The 16,832-nt window shown below is 42.4% G+C and overlaps 1 protein-coding gene across 7 annotated transcripts in view; it reads left to right on the top strand.

Moving 5' to 3' along the window:
• SH3KBP1 (SH3 domain containing kinase binding protein 1) overlaps positions 1 to 16,832 on the top strand; it is a 471,173-nt gene that overhangs the window by 403,286 nt on the left and 51,055 nt on the right. For all 7 annotated transcript variants that reach the window (XM_029603365.1, XM_029603364.1, XM_029603363.1 and 4 more), the window contains 3 exons: positions 3,366 to 3,443; positions 7,821 to 7,983; positions 15,258 to 15,337. In XM_029603365.1, coding sequence (XP_029459225.1) covers positions 3,366 to 3,443; positions 7,821 to 7,983; positions 15,258 to 15,337 — 321 coding nt within the window. The remainder of the gene's footprint in view (positions 1 to 3,365; positions 3,444 to 7,820; positions 7,984 to 15,257; positions 15,338 to 16,832) is intronic.

Below are 16,832 nucleotides of genomic sequence, written 5' to 3'. Positions count from 1 at the left end.
CCCACTGCTTTATGAATACCAGGGGTATTTTTCCCCAGCAGTAAAACACAGTGGAGAAAAATACTGTACTTAGCTTGCCCCCAAGAGAGGTTGCGCGGTGGCGGCCTTCACTGTCTGGGGCTGCCATGTTTAAAGGACCCTGTTGGGACTAAAAGCTACCCCCCCCCCCTTCCATTCTCATAACGACCCCAGTCCCATCCCCCTCACCACGCTGTGAGGAGACCAAAGTATTAAAAATAAGTATTTGGCAAGTTTTACTCACAGAACTTAGGCCCTGACCCTCCCTCAAGTTAGGGGGAAAAGACTTTGGAGGTTGCCTGCTTGACACCCTGACCCCTCCCCCCCTTTAGTACCTGTGGATCTCTGTTAAGCTAGTGGGGACATTCATGCTTCCTAGAATCCAGGCCCTGCAATGGCCAGCCAGATTTCCCTTTCATGCGATTGGGCCATAAGTAGAATCCCAGACAGCTGGCACCATTTTTACAAGCATGTCGCAGGGCCCCGGAGCCTAGGGGGCACCCTGGGTGCCACAAACCCACCAGGGATCTTGTAGGTACTTGAGGGGGAGGTAATGGGGGCCTGAGTGCAGGGAGGAAAACTTGCCAAATACTTATTTTTAACACTTGTGCTGCCTCAAGGAGTGGTACGGGGGAGATAAGTTGGACAGGGACTCTTTTAAGACATCTGGGTGTTTTACCGTGACTTGCGTTGCACCAGTAGGCTCCTTTAAGGCATGGCTCCCGAGGGAAGTCCAACTAACTTTACATCATATAATGGAACTTGCAATTTTTGAGGCAAGCCTTGTTTGATTTTCTTCAAATTGCCAAGGAATGAGCAGCTTTGCATGGGTTTGTGATGTCAGGGTGGGGGAGAGAACAGGAGGTATTTAAAATTCCGGAGGTTATTACAGCATTAAGCCATTTATCACACGATAAATGCCTAATGCAGCTAAGTAAATAACCCCCTTAGATTGCAGGCCCTATTGGGACAGGGAAGTACCTAAAGTATCTGAGTGCAGTCCGCTTTGACGTGGCTGACCACTCATGAACAGTCCTTTCTCCTAGAACAGCAGGATGTTAGTCCTCACATGTGGGTGACATCATCAGATGGAGCCCGGCATGGAAAACTTATGTCAAAGTTTCTAGAAACTAGACTGAGCATGCTCAGCCTGCTGCTATCTGCGCGGCCACGCGAGGTCCCCCTTCAGTTTCTTCTTTTCTGCAGTGCAGTAGCTTTGCGTTTTTGGGGGGGGGGGTTTTCTTTCTGTGTCGGGTCCCCCTTCGCATTCGGTTCCCATTAGGCACCCTTGGCTTTTGCCTCCGCAATTCGCGGTCGATTCCTGACTCCCATTTCCGGATCCCCGTCTGTCATCGACTGCGCACCGGCCTCTTTTTCAATGGCGGTGTTGCTTTCTCTCCCGAATCCTTTCAGAGCTATTTTCAGTAGTCACTGTCTGGAGAGATTTGCCATTACTGTGAGATCAGCACATCCTTTACTGCACTGGAAGCCTGCCTTTGCCATCTAGTGGTTGTAATACAAAATTATAATGAACCCAATTTACAGCCTTTTTCCTGTGTAAAATTAATTTGGGGCCAGCACCAGCCAATATAAAATCTACCAGGCAAATTGTAGCATCCATTGGAAAATTGCAGGAATGTCCGTGACATGACTGGGAATTTCTGGCAATTTTGACGGGCTGGTGCTGTAGCAACCACCCGAAAAATAAAATAGAAAAAATAGATTTCAGTTTGGTCGTTTGGTGAAAATAACTGCTATATTAAGTAGTAAGCAAGTGCGTTTACACTGAATAAGAAAGACAGAATGCAAATGTTCTATACAGCAAACATGTTTTTAATACAAACTGGGTAAGGGTGGAGATTTTTTGCGATGGCTTTGTCTGCTTTGGGGTCCTGTTTAGCCTCATGCTGCGTATATTGATATGGATTGTGAACCCTCTGGGGACAGATCACGTGAAAGTGAAACACGTGGTTGCATTTGTCATGTAACCCAGCTGGAGCACAGTATGTGTAATTCAGTATCTGGGTACAAGCTTATATGTGATAATTGACCCAGAACTAAGTATGAAACAACATATATCTCAAAAAGTAAAAGAAGGATACGCCAAATTTATGACTCTCAGAAGATTAAAACCACTACTAACGCCCACCAATTTCCGATCAGTCTTACAAGCCCTAATCTTTTCCAGTACCGACTATTGCAATGCCCTCCTACTGGGACTGCCATATACCACAATAAGACCATTACAGATTTTACAAAACTCAGCGGCTAGAATTCTAACTGGGAAAAGTAAAAGAGAACATATCACTGAAACCTTAATAGAATTACACTGGTTACCCACTGAACAAAGAATACAATACAAAACTTTATGCACCATTCATAAACTAATACACGACGAAAAAGCAGAGTGGCTGAACACAGCCCTCCGTGTACATACCCCACAAAGAAACCTAAGGTCAGCAAACAAAGCACTGCTAACTATTCCCTCAGTCAAAACAGCCAGATTAACACAAGTAAGGGACAGGGCCCTATCACTAGCAGGACCGATAATATGGAACACCATGCCGGTAGAAATCAGATTGGAAAGAGACATCAAAACATTCAGAAAAAATTTAAAAACATGGCTATTTAAGCAAGCATACCACAAAGAGAATCGAGAGTAGAACCCAGGGAAATGTTAGTTGCGGTCAAGCAAACACCCACACAAACACACTCCTTCCTTCTTAGTGTGTCTCCTCTCCTATATTCTAATCTCCACCTTTATCTTAAACTTCAAAGAACTAAAGTTAAGTAACACCAAACTTTTAGCAGAATTAGAAAATCTAGACATAACTTATAACACTCACCAAATAGTACTTATTATGATATAATGTTACAGTATTTTTGATGGCACATGTGTAAGAGTTAGAATTCCAGACACTTTATGCAACATAGTTTTTGTGCCTTATTGTGAACCGTTGTGATGGCACCCGCTTAATGACGGTATAGAAAAGATTTTAAATAAATAAATAAATAAAATGTAAGGAATGTTTCCCCAATTCTAGTGTATGAGGGAGAAAACCTGAAAGCAGATGAATGTAGGAACGGCTAGATAACAGTGCTGCGTGTCCTCTGCTAGCTCAGCGTCTGAATGTGTTTTTGATAAGCTGGACATTTGTGGGATAATCTTCTTGTGTGACCAAGGTGCCCTGATTAGGCTGTTCCCATTGCATTACATTGACTCCCTTCTCGTTAAAAGCTGGGTCACTCCACAATTCAGTAGGTCTGTCACCTTTTCCATAATGGTTAGCTCTAATGCTAAGTGTGGACTGGGAGGCTTTACTTTGTTTGTTTTTTTCTTTCCCTAGGTACAGAGAAAAGGCAAGAGATAAAAAAGATACCTCCAGAAAGGCCAGAATCTCTTCCAAACAGAGGAGATGAAAAAGGTAGGGATCCTTTCATTAGCTTTCTATGCAAAAAGTGATGGGGCTTCAAATCGTCATGCCCTCCAGGTGGTCCATATTTGTGTTAAAGGCTCATCCTATTTATTTATTTAATTTTTAATATTTATATTCCACCTAGAATAAAAATATTATTTAATTGTGTACAGTTTGCCATTTCCTTGAAATCATGACCGACCTTCTATGCAAGGTCTCTGTGCTGGAGTTCTGGCATTCTGCATTATTAGGCACACCTGAATGTGAAGAATTCTGTAGTAAAGTTTTATTCCTATCTGACACCATGGTAATGTGTGGCCCATTCATAATGGCATAGCTTCAAGATCTACCAATGCTCTCTGTGTATAGGATGAGCCTGGTCTTTCACAGTGGCCTGCTTAAATATACACTATATCATAGAGCTTTTGCTGCCACTGTTACCATCCTCCACGAGAGTTTGCTATTACAGTTGAACAAGTTAAAGCACCAGAACCCCCACAACTGGATGCGGGACTTTGACAAACCATTGCACCAGAAAAGGCATCACACAAGAAGTGAGAAATCCCACAGCCCGATGCTGCGGCCTGCTCCTGCTAATTGTTACTGCTCACGTGATGCAGTCTGTTTAAAACAATCTTGCACACCACTGCAAGCAGCCATGCATCTCACTGCAAGATGGCCTTGACCAAATCTTAGTAAGGCGTGCAGTGATTTTCTAGCCCTTGGCTGAGTAATCAAACCAAACTTTTGTATCCTTGCGTTTCCCAGAATTGCACTAGCATAGTAACTTACTGGTACATCATAGTGCACACAGAGGCCAGCGCACTAAAGTGTAGCAAATTTTTACAAAGTCAACTTAGCATGCTAAAATCGCTAATAACACACTTTCAGTGAGAGAATACATACTCTTTTTTTTCCCCACAAATAGCTATTTTAGCATGCTTATTTTTCACTTGCAAATTAAATCACAATTTCAATGCTAGCGAGTGACTTAGATGCAAAATTACGCAAGGCAGCTCATTAGTTATGAACACAAACTATGCACTAAATACCTCTGAAATGTGATTTCAGAAAGAATTTCTTAATGAGGCACAGTTAAAAGTTTTTGCCATAAATTCCATAGAGAGGCATGCATACTATTTTACATTTGGTCTTATTTGCATGCAATACAAACTAAATTGCACACCCACTTCAGTAGACACAGAAATAGATCAATTGGCCTATCCAGTCTAACCCAGTTAAATCCTGACCATACTGCTAATGATATATATTTTAGCTGCTGGCCATAGAGGTTCGACCACATGTACAATATCGCTACATTCCCAAGTCAAGTTTGTTTTTTTGTCTTCCTCATTGGTTCTCTACCTTGCTGAGCAGGTAAACATACAAGTTCCCAAACTTAACCTAACTCTCAGCCGCTCTCCCCATCTCTTATCACCAACCTTTTTAATTATCCAGAGGGCCACCAAAATTAATGGGGCTGCTGCATGACCAGCAGGCTTGCTGGACTGGTACCTGGCCATCACCAACCTCCAGGCACTGACCCGGTTCGTTTCCGAGGATTCGTAGCTTGCTTAACGGTGGGCAGCCTTTCGCACTTTACAACTTTTGGGCCAGTCACGCAGGCAGTTTTCATCTCAGATTGATTTTTTAAGAACATAAGAAAATGCCATACTGGGTCAGACCAAGGGTCCATCAAGCCCAGCATCCTGTTTCCAACAGTGGCCAATCCAGGCCATAAGAACCTGGCAAGTACCCAAAAACTAAGTCTATTCCATGTTACCATTGCTAATGGCAGTGGCTATTCTCTAAGTGAACTTAATAGCAGGTAATGGACTTCTCCTCCAAGAACTTATCCAATCCTTTTTTAAACACAGCTATACTAACTGCACTAACCACATCCTCTGGCAACAAATTCCAGAGTTTAATTGTGTGTTGAGTAAAAAAGAACTTTCTCCGATTAGTTTTTAAATGTGCCCCATGCTAACTTCATGGAGTGCCCCCTAGTCTTTCTACTATCCGAAAGAGTAAATAACTGATTCACATCTACCCGTTCTAGTCCTCTCATGATTTTAAACACCTCTATCATATACCCCCTCAGTCGTCTCATCTCCAAGCTGAAAAGTCCTAACTTCTTTAGTCTTTCCTCATAGGGGAGCTGTTCCATTCCACTTATCATTTTGGTAGCCCTTCTCTGTACTTTCTCCATAGCAATTATATTTTTTTTGAGATGCGGCGACCAGAATTGTACACAGTATTCAAGATCTGGTCTCACCATGGAGCGATACAGAGACATTATGACATTTTCCGTTTTATTCACCATTCCCTGTCTAATAATTCCCAACATTCTGTTTGCTTTTTTGACTGCCGCAGCACACTGAACCGACGATTTCAATGTGCTATCCACTATGACGCCTAGATCTCTTTCTTGGGTTGTAGCACCTAATATGGAACCCAACATTGTGTAATTATAGCATGGGTTATTTTTCCCTATATGCATCACCTTGCATTCACCTATATGCATCACCTTGCACTCATCTATATGCATCATCTTGCATTCATCTGCCATTTGGATGCCCAATTTTCCAGACTCACAAGGGCTTCCTGCAATTTATCACAATCTGTTTGTGATTTAACTACTCTGAACAATTTTGTGTCATCTGCAAATTTGATTCTCACTCGTTGTATTTCTTTCCAGATCATTTATAAATATATTGAAAAGTAAGGGTCCCAATACGGATCCCTGAGGCACTCCACTGTCCACTCCCTTCCACTGAGAAAATTGTCCATTTAATCCTACTTTCTGTTTCTTGTCTTTTAGCCAGTTTGCAATCCACGAAAGGACATCACCACCTATCCCATGACTTTTTACTTTTCCTAAAAGCCTCTCATGAGGAACTTTGTCAAACGCCTTCTGAAAATCCAAGTATACTACATCTACCGGTTCACCTTTATCCACATGTTTATTAACTCCTTCAAAAAAGTGAAGCAGATTTGTGAGGCAAGACTTGCCCTGAGTAAAGCCATGCTGACTTTGTTCCATTAAACCATGTCTTTCTATATGTTCTGTGATTTTGATGTTTAGAACATTTTCCACTATTTTTCCTGGCACTGAAGTCAGGCTAACCGGTCTGTAGTTTCCCGGATCGCCCCTGGAGCCCTTTTTAAATATTGGGGTTACATTTGCTATCCTCCAGTCTTCAGGTACAATAGATGATTTTAATGATAGGTTACAAATTTTTACTAATAGGTCTGAAATTTCATTTTTTAGTTCCTTCAGAACTCTGGGGTGTATACCATCCGGTCCAGGTGATTTACTACTCTTCAGTTTGTCAATCAGGCCTACCACATCTTCTAGGTTCACCGTGATTTGATTCAGTCCATCTGAATCATTACCCATGAAAACCTTCTCCATTACGGGTACCTCCCCAACATCCTCTTCAGTAAACACCGAAGGAAAGAAATCATTTAATCTTTCCGCGATGGCCTTATCTTCTCTAAGTGCCCCTTTAACCCCTCGATCATCTAACGGTCCAACTGATTCCCTCACAGGCTTTCTGCTTCGGATATATTTTAAAAAGTTTTACTGTGAGTTTTTGCCTCTACAGCCAACTTCTTTTCAAATTCTCTCTTAGCCTGTCTTATCAATGTCTTACATTAACTTGCCTACATTTATGCTTTATCCTATTTTTTTCTGTTGGATCCTTCTTCCAATTTTTGAATGAAGTTCTTTTGGCTAAAATAGCTTCTTTCACCTCCCCTTTTAACCATTCCGGTAATCGTTTTGCCTTCTTTCCACCTTTCTTAATGTGTGGAATACATCTAGACTGTGCTTCTAGAATGGTATTTTTTAACAATGACCACGCCTCTTGGACATTTTTTACTTTTGTAGCTGCTCCTTTCAGTTTTTTTTCTAACAATATTTCTCATTTTATTAAAGTTTCCCTTTTGAAAGTTTAGCACGAGAGCCTTGGATTTGCACACTGTTCCTCTTCCAGTCATTAAATCAAATTTGATCACTGAGATGTGGAGATGTTGGCCTGCATCTGAGCATCAGGCAGTGGTGACTTTTCTGTGGCACACCTGATCAGGTCTGAAGACTCTCAGCAGTGATTGGGAAATGCTGCACTGGGCTGCTGCATTTAGTCGCTCTGCGTGAGGCGGTTTTCATCCTGGGGGATCTAGCCAGTGAACTTCCTTTGAAAACTGCCATCTAAATTACCAGTACCGCTGGTTTGATTTAAGCAAGTCAATGGGTAAAGATATGGTTTAAATTATCAATTGTTCTGTGTCTGTTGCCCCTGTAACTGTTAACTTCACGCAGATGTTAATAGTTTTCTTCTTATTTTTCTGGACATAAAATGAACGCAAACATTTGATGTAAAGACAGGCCAGAGAGAGACCAAAAATTGGCGGATGTACCGAGGCCTTCGATTCCTGCCATACCTCCCAAGAAACCGCGGCCACCCAAGACTAGTTCTCTGAGCCGGCCCGGCACGCTACCTCCTCGAAGACCGGAAAGGCCGGCCGCACCGCTCATTCACACCAGGTATCCTCTATCCTCGAGGGGAAGGGCATGTGTAAACTTTGCCACAAGTGGTTAAAAGTGATGTTTTCAAGTGCCTCAAGGTTTGTGATCGCAACATTGGGGCCGATGAAATAAAAATGCGTCGAAAGCGGGTGCTCAGTGTTGAGCGCCCACTTTTCTAATTCATGTTCAGGCACCTCTCTTGGGTGCACAATGCAATATTTAAATGAGGGGTGGCGCTGCCAATGAGGCGGTAGGGTCAATCGCACGCACCTAGCGCCTTCTTGGCAGCGGGCGCTCAGGAGAAAGTTGGCTGTCCGTGGGTTAGCAAAACGGGCACTCAGTTTTACGAGCATCCGTTGTCCTAACAGACACGGGTTAGGAAAATTGATGCTCGTTAACTGAGCCTCTGTTTCCCTAACTTGACCACTAGCAGTTAAAAAAAAATGTTTTGTTTTTTTTAACTTTTTAAACTTTTGGTTGCTCCGACTTAATATTGCCATGATATTAAGTCGGAGGATGTACAGAAAAGCAGTATTTTCTGCTTTTCTGTACAACTTTTTGGCTCCTCAGAAATTACGCCTGCTCTGGGTAGGCATTAATTTCTGAGCATAAAAATGTGTGGGTCCGATACACATTTTTTTTTTTTGCATGTGAGGTGAATTACTAATAGCCTCATCAATATGCGTTTGCACGTGATGAGGGCTATTAGTTTCGCGACGCATTTGACGTGCGTCGTGGACACGCTAATCCCCTTATAGCATATGGGGTTGTGGACACGCGTTCAGAACGCGCGTCCAGCCACGGGTTAAACAGTTTGCTCAATCCCATTGTGTGATGCAGGTGAAATGTTATCATGCCTCACGCAACGTCTGATGCAATGTGATCACATTCCCCTGCTCCCCTAGAAGCGAGACTCCAGGATCTTCCACAGATTTGCCCTGCGTTTTCTTTACTCGCACACTACAAAAAAACAAAGAGCTAATTGTATGCTAATGTATCAGAAGTTTTAAAAAAAAAAATGCATGCTAACACAAAAGAAATACTTGGAGTGCACAAAACATGGTTTACATGAATAAAACGTGAGTTGTGTGCATTAAGGCCAATATCCAAAGACGTTTAGCTGGATTATTTATTAGTTATCCAGATCAGTGCTGACTTTTGAATATCTTAGGTACGTGTCTGGCCAAATTTTGGTCACATAAGTCATTCTATCCAGCCAAATGTAGCTGCATGAAAAAGATATGAGCCAGGAGAGAGCAAAGTTATTCAGCTAACTTAGCCGATATGAAGCTGTATCCAGCTAAATTAGACTGATATCTCTAGGACTGCCTCAGAGCGGTCCTAAAGTTACCTGGACATTGCTAGAATATAGCTGGTTAAGTGCCCACATCTGGGTGCCGGACAATAATTCCAAGCTCCTGGTCATGTTTGGGGGGGGGAGGGGCAGGGGCAGGAAGGGTAAGCGTTGCTTGATTGGGAGGCAGGAAGGTGAGGGGGCTTGGAAGTAAGCAATTTTTAAAAACTTGGGAATGGGGGAGCAGGAAGAGGGGCACTTTCTTTGAGGGGGCTTGTGAGGGGAGGAGGAATTAGGCTGCCAGGGCAACCCTGACTTGGTTGGGAGGGTGGGCAATCGAGCAGCCAGGCCCACTCCACTTTTTTTTTTTCCCTCCTGTGGCCATTTAAGCAGCTTTGAATACAAGCCAATTAAGCTTAAAGTTATCTGGCTACCCGTAACTGGATAACTGACTGTATCCAACCATGGCCAGTTAGGTTTAAAATTTCCCAGCTAACGTAAGCCAGATAACTGTAAATCATCAATATTCAGCAGGATGTTTTATCCCGCTGAATATTGTGGATAATTTAATTTTAGGTTTTTTTTTTAAATATTGACCTTGTTGCACAACATGATGTGCGCACATAAAGGTTTATGCTTATCATTTTTTTGTGCAGGAGATTAGCTCCAAGGGTGGTAACAATGCCAAAATATACAATTAGACTTGCAAATAATTCTTAAGAGACTAGAAAGTCACCTAACTAGGATACTGTTTTATTATAAGGACCACAAATACTACAAAGGTCAGCAGTAATCAGATTATAGCGTATGATTATATGGAAATGTTAATGGTTTGCATTCACTAGGGATTTTTAGAGATAAAATATGTAAACAGAGCAAGGCTCTGCTATTACGTATTCTTGCAAGCAATGCATTAAGACTTGCCGACAGTTGGCCATACTGCTTCTTGTAGATCAGATGGGTAGGGAGGTCAGGTGATCAGTCTGCAACCACATTAGCTTAATGATGGTGATGGTGGCTCTTCCAAGGTTTCTCTGTCTCGTCTCAGGTCTTATACCTTTTCAGCAGCATTTCTCTTAACAGTCACGGGTGATCACGGGTGATCCCTGTTAGTCATGGGTCACATTGCATGCTCTCTAGGTAAAGTCACTATCTTTCTTCCAGGATGTGTTTTAGCTTCGCAAAGAGATGTCTCCCATTGTTTTGGGAAAATAGGAGTGTGGCCTTGCAATGTCTGTGTACACATAGAGAGGAGCTATGACAGAGAGGAGCACCCGAGAGGAGGTGTGGCGCTTTATGTCCGGGATGGCATAGAGTCCAACAGGATAAACATCCTGCATGAGACTAAATACAAAATTGAATCTTTACGGGTAGAAATCCCTTGTGTGTCGGGGAAGACTATAGTGATAGGGGTATACTACCATCCACCTGGTCAAGATGGTGAGACGGACAGTGAAATGCTAAGAGAAATTAGGGAAGCTAACCAAACTGGTAATGCAGTAATAATGGAGACTTCAATTACCCCAATATTGACTGGGTAAATGTATCATCGGGACACGCTAGAGAGATAACGTTCCTGGATGGAATAAATGATAGCTTTATGGAGCAATTGGTTCAGGAACCGACGATAGAGGGAGCAATTTTAGATCTAATTTCCAGTGGAGCACAGGACTTGGTGAGAGAGGTAATGGTGGTGGGGCCGCTTGGCAATAGTGATCATAATATGATCAAATTTGATTTAATGACTGGAAGAGGAACAGTGTGCAAATCCAAGGCTCTCTTGCTAAACTTTCAAAAGGGAAACTTTGATAAAATGAGAAAAATTGTTAGAAAAAAACTGAAAGGAGCAGCTACAAAAGTAAAAAATGTCCAAGAGGCGTGGTCATTGTTAAAAAAAAAACAAAACAACAATTCTAGAAGCACAGTCTAGATGTATTCCACACATTAAGAAAGGTGGAAAGAAGACAAAACGATTACCGGCATGGTTAAAAGGGGAGGTGAAAGAAGCTATTTTAGCCAAAAGATCTTCATTCAAAAATTGGAAGAAGGATCCAACAGAAGAAAATAGGATAAAGCAGAAACGTTGGCAAGTTAAATGTAAGACATTGATAAGACAGGCTAAGAGAGAATTTGAAAAGAAGTTGGCTGTAGAGGCAAAAACTCCCAGTAAAAACTTTTTAAAATATATCCGAAGCAGAAAGCCTGTGAGGGAGTCAGTTGGACAGTTAGATGATCGAGGGGTTAAAGGGGCACTTACAGAAGATAAGGCCATCTCGGAAAGATTAAATGATTTCTTTGCTTTGGTGTTTACTGAAGAGGATGTTGGGGAGGTACCTGTAATGGAGAAGGTTTTCATGGGTAATGATTCACTTGGACTGAATCAAATCACGGTGAACCTAGAAGATGTGGTAGGCCTGATTGACAAACTGAAGAGTAGTAAATCACCTGGACCGGATGGTATACACACCAGAGTTCTGAAGGAACTAAAAAATGAAATTTCAGACCTATTAGTAAAAATTTGTAACCTATCATTAAAATCATCCATTGTACCTGAAGACTGGAGGATAGCAAATGTAACCCCAATATTTAAAAGGGCTCCAGGGACGACCCGGGAAACTACAGACTGGTTAGCCTGATTTCAGTGCCAGGAAAAATAGTGGAAAGTGTTCTAAACATCAAAATCACAGAACATATAGAAAGACATGGTTTAATGGAACAAAGTCAGCATGGCTTTACCCAGGGCAAGTCTTGCCTCACAAATCTGCTTCACTTTTTTGAAGGAGTTAATAAACATGTGGATAAAGGTGAACCAGTAGATGTAGTATTCTTGGATTTTCAGAAGGCGTTTGACAAAGTTCCTCATGAGAGGCTTCTAGGAAAAGTAAAAAGTCATGGGATAGGTGGCGATGTCCTTTCGTGGATTGCAAACTGGCTAAAAGACAGGAAACAGAGAGTAGGATTAAATGGGCAATTTTCTCAGTGGAAGGGAGTGGACAGTGGAGTGCCTCGGGGATCTGTATTGGGACCCTTACTTTTCAATATATTTATAAATGATCTGGAAAGAAATACGACGAGTGAGATAATCAAATTTGCAGATGACACAAAATTGTTCAGAGTAGTTAAATCACAAACAGATTGTGATAAATTCCAGGAAGACCTTGTGAGACTTCAAAATTGGGCATCCAAAGGGCAGATGAAATTTAATGTGGATAAGTGCAAGGTGATGCATATAGGGAAAAATAACCCATGCTATAATTACACAATGTTGGGTTCCATATTAGGTGCTACAACCCAAGAAAGAGATCTAGGCGTCATAGTGGATAACACATTGAAATCGTCGGTTCAGTGTGCTGCGACAGTCAAAAAAGCAAACAGAATGTTGGGAATTATCCATGGTGAGACCGCACCTTGAATACTGTGTACAATTCTGGTCACCGCATCTCAAAAAAGATATAATTGTGATGGAGAAGGTACAGAGAAGGGCTACCAAAATGATAAGGGGAATGGAACAGCTCCCCTATGAGGAAAGACTAAAGAGGTTAGGACTTTTCAGCTTGGAGAAGAGACGGCTGAGGGGGGATATGATAGAGATGTTTAAAATCATGAGAGGTCTAGAACGCGTAGATATGAATCGGTTATTTACTCTTTCGGATAGTAGAAGGACTAGGGGGCACTCCATGAAGTTAGCATGGGGCACATTTAAAACTAATCGGAGAAAGTTCTTTTTTACTCAACGCACAATTAAACTCTGGAATTTGTTACCAGGGGATGTGGTCAGTGCAGTTAGTATAGCTGTGTTTATAAAAGGATTGGATAAGTTCTTGGAGGAGAAGTCCATTACTTGCTATTAAGTTCACTTAGAGAATAGCCACTGCCATTAGCGATGATAACATGGAATAGACTTAGTTTTTGGGTACTTGCCAGGTTCTTATGGCCTGGATTGGCCACTGTTGGAAACAGGATGCTGGGCTTGATGGACCCTTGGTCTGACCCAGTATGGCATTTTCTTAGTTCTTATAGACAGTTCTCGGCAGTTTCAGCAAATATGTGGGATCTTGGCTTTTTCACTAGCATTAGCATTTTGTAGTATTCCATCTTGATTTGCAGAAGTTAGCATGAGTTGTTTTCAGCCTGTGGAATTGGACCCGGAACCTTATCCCTTTTATAGGGAAACTAATAATTGTCACAGAACCAAGCAAATTGCAGTGTTATCTGTGCACAAAACATGATTTAGGAGCACAAAGATTTTGCTCTTAAAAGTTAGTGCAGAAAAAGAGGAGTCAGGAGTGTGACTTGTACTGGTAAGAGTTGTGCACACAAAAATGAGGTAAGAGCACAAGTTATGTTCCATCATCTTTTATCTGCATCAGTGCCGGTTACAGGAGCCCGAACCTTTAAAAACTCGAAGTTCAGCCCCATAGACTAACACTAACCCCAGAAACTTTACTCCCCCTTTGACCAGGAGTTAAATTTCCAGTGTTAAAACACAAGTAAAGCCTTCGCACCTCTCTGTATTGGGGAGAATAGCTAATGCCTTGATGAATGTGGGATTTGCATGCAGGAGCACTAATCTGTGTGTGCATTTTTACTCCGGGTTGTGTGCACTTTTTTTGTGCATAAAAGCTTCTTGCTATGTCAGGAATACAATTCTAAACACAAAAAATGTTCGCAGAGCTGTGCACGGAAATATTCCCACAGCCTAGTGCACCTTATTACATTGGTCCAAGTTAGAGCACCGGAAACCTGCTGGTTCACTGCATGACCAAGTATTTATATGGAAATATCTTGTCAGCCGGCAGTGGTGCAAGGGAGTCAGATCATTTAATATATCTTCATTTGGAAGCCTGTGAGCTGGGATGCAGTTGTGTACAAAAATACTTGAATGAAGTGGATGAGATTGGGATGAGATTAGTAAGAACAGTAAGACATTCTAGCTCAGAAACACAGTAAGCTCAGGTTTCCCCCAAGAAAGAGTAGATCTAGGACTGAAATAGGCGGAATAAATTGCTCTTCCTTTAGTAAGTTCACGAGTGATTGTTTTGGATTGTCATACTATTGATATGTTCTCTAGGGCCGATGCGCCCGTTTTCCTAACACTTGCCCATCCACCTTTCCTGGGTGCACAATTCAATATGTTAATGAGATGCTACGCTATAAAGGACGCACTAGGGATCAGTTGTGCATTCCTAGCACGCCTTTGTTATCAGTTGCCCAGGAGAGGTGGCTGTGTTCAACTTAGGAAAACGGATGCTGTTAAATTGAGCATCCGTTTTCCTAACCTGACCATCGTCGAAGCTTTTTTTTTTTTTTTTTTCCTGATGCTGCTTTCTGTGGTTCTTCCTACTTAGTAGTAATGAAGATATTAAGTAGGAGGAACCACAGAAAAGCAGCATTTTCTTCTTTTTTTGGGGAGACTCTGGGCGCATCAAGATGTAACACCAGCTCCGGGGCTGGCTTACGTTTTGCGAGTTAAAATGTGCACGTCAGGCGCACAGTGAATTTTTGCATGGGGGTAATAGCTGCTAATAGCCTCGCCTGCATGGCATTTACATGTGATGAGCGCTATTAGCTACACGCCGGTTTGGCCGTGCGTTTTGGATGCGCTAATCCCATCATGGCATCAGGGGTTACTCTAGCACGTCCAAAACGTGTGTCAAACTGTGTGTAACACTGAGTGCACTATATTGCATCGGCCCCTTTGGGGAGGGGAGGGGGGTTGTCTTGTCACGCCCCCCCCCCCCTTTGATCCCAGCTTCTGCTGGAGGTTTTCTACACACACTCGCACTATCACTCTCACTCACTCTCTCACTCACTTGAGCAGTTGTGGATTACTTTACAGCCCAACGTGTCTAATCTGAAAGTTTTACCTCTGTCTCTGCTTCTACACGGCTCAGTAGCTCCGTTTGAAATACCAGTGCTCTTCCCTTCTCTCGTTTTATTCTTGCAATTTGCAAATAATTCCATGCCCCTGAAATAAAAAGCTTTTCTGGTCTTGCAGTTGCAGAAGTGACAGTCCAAAGGCAGAGCTAATAGGCAACACCCCAGAAAGAGACTCCTCGGATAAAAGCAATGATGTTGGTAAGCTGCAGCTCTTTTATAACATTGCTTTCTGCCCAGGTTACGAAGAACTCTTTCTAACAGTGGCACGATTGGCCACTACTCTGTGCAGCAAACTGGCCGACTATTCACGCAAGGTTTCAGAGATCTATGGCTAGCAAAACTATGTTCCTCTTCTAAATGCTCCTTGGGTTGATAGGGAGGAAGGGCTTATTAACACAGTTTTTTGAGATGTGGGGGGGAATTGGGGAGATTTCCCCCCATTATTCTACCTTCCAGGACCTGCATCTCCCCTTCCCTAGCACAGTTGCCTCAGGCCATCCTGGTTGTCTTTGTTGGCCAAGGGCTGCCAGGGAGGCCTCTGGATTCTTCTGTGCTGCTCCTCAGCCTTCCTAGCACCCTACCCTGGGATCCAAATTCATAACTTACACAGTGTGTCCAAACCCTGATGGACTCTGCGCAGCTTCAGAAAGTGTTGAACGGGAAATTTTGGTTGTAATCCTGGTGAGCTTATGAAGGCTTTGATTAGATGCTGTAAATACAGTAGACTGCTGTTTATCCAAAGATCCATTAACTAGAAACTTCATTATTTGAAAAAAAACCCAACCCTTAAATTCACAGAAATAAAGGTCTGATGTCTGAAAATAGTTAGCTGCAGAACTTATGTTATACAAAAACGGGTTGGCTTCATATGATCAGCTATAGGGTTTGGGGGGAGGGTGAGGGGAACTCCCATTATCTGAAATTATTTCAATAGAAAACTCCAATTATCTGGATCTTCCATTATTCAGAAAAATCCATTGTCCGGAATGGCCTCTGTCCCAACCAAATAAACAGTGCTCCTCAGTGATTATTATCTCAAGGGAATGAGAGCAAGACCCCTTTAATACTATATTTATATTTTAGCTTTCTAGTCCATTATGTATGACCTTCATCTGAGTGATTGGTTCTCAGACCTGTCCTGGGAGAACCTGCAGGCAGCTGGGTGTTCAGGGTGTTCACAATGAATATGCATGAGATACATGTGCATGCAGTGGAGGCAGAGCCTGAAACACTGACCAGCCAGGGGTCGCTGAGGACAGACTGGAGAAATGCATCATGGTATCTAATGTCTGCATGAATTATTTAGTGAAAACAAGACATAGTTTTAGAAAGAATGTGGTAAGAAAAAAAAACCGTAGTGTTATAAAGTACTTCACCAATTGCACATGGCTAAGTTTGAACTTTTGAAGAAGAGTGGTAACAAGAAACTGTCGTTTTTGTTGCCATAATAATACCACATGTTTTAGGAAAACTTAAGAGGTTTCCAGGGCATTCCGTCCTCTGTGTTACTAAAAACAATAGAGGCTGGTGGCACCTTACAGACGTGCCGATTTATTGAGGCATGAGCTTTTGAGGACGAGAGTCCACTTGGTCAGATGCGAAGAGTGCATAAAGTCTGCTTGAAGGTGGGCTCTTTCCTTGAAAGCTCGAGCCTCAATAAATCCCGCTCGTTTAGAAGGCACCCTCCCAGTCT

The sequence above is a fragment of the Rhinatrema bivittatum genome, chromosome 5 (assembly GCF_901001135.1).
Source record: "Rhinatrema bivittatum chromosome 5, aRhiBiv1.1, whole genome shotgun sequence".
NCBI classification, from domain to species: Eukaryota; Metazoa; Chordata; class Amphibia; order Gymnophiona; family Rhinatrematidae; genus Rhinatrema; species Rhinatrema bivittatum.
Note: the sequence above shows the minus strand (reverse complement) of the source record. Positions and strands in the feature narration are given on the sequence as shown.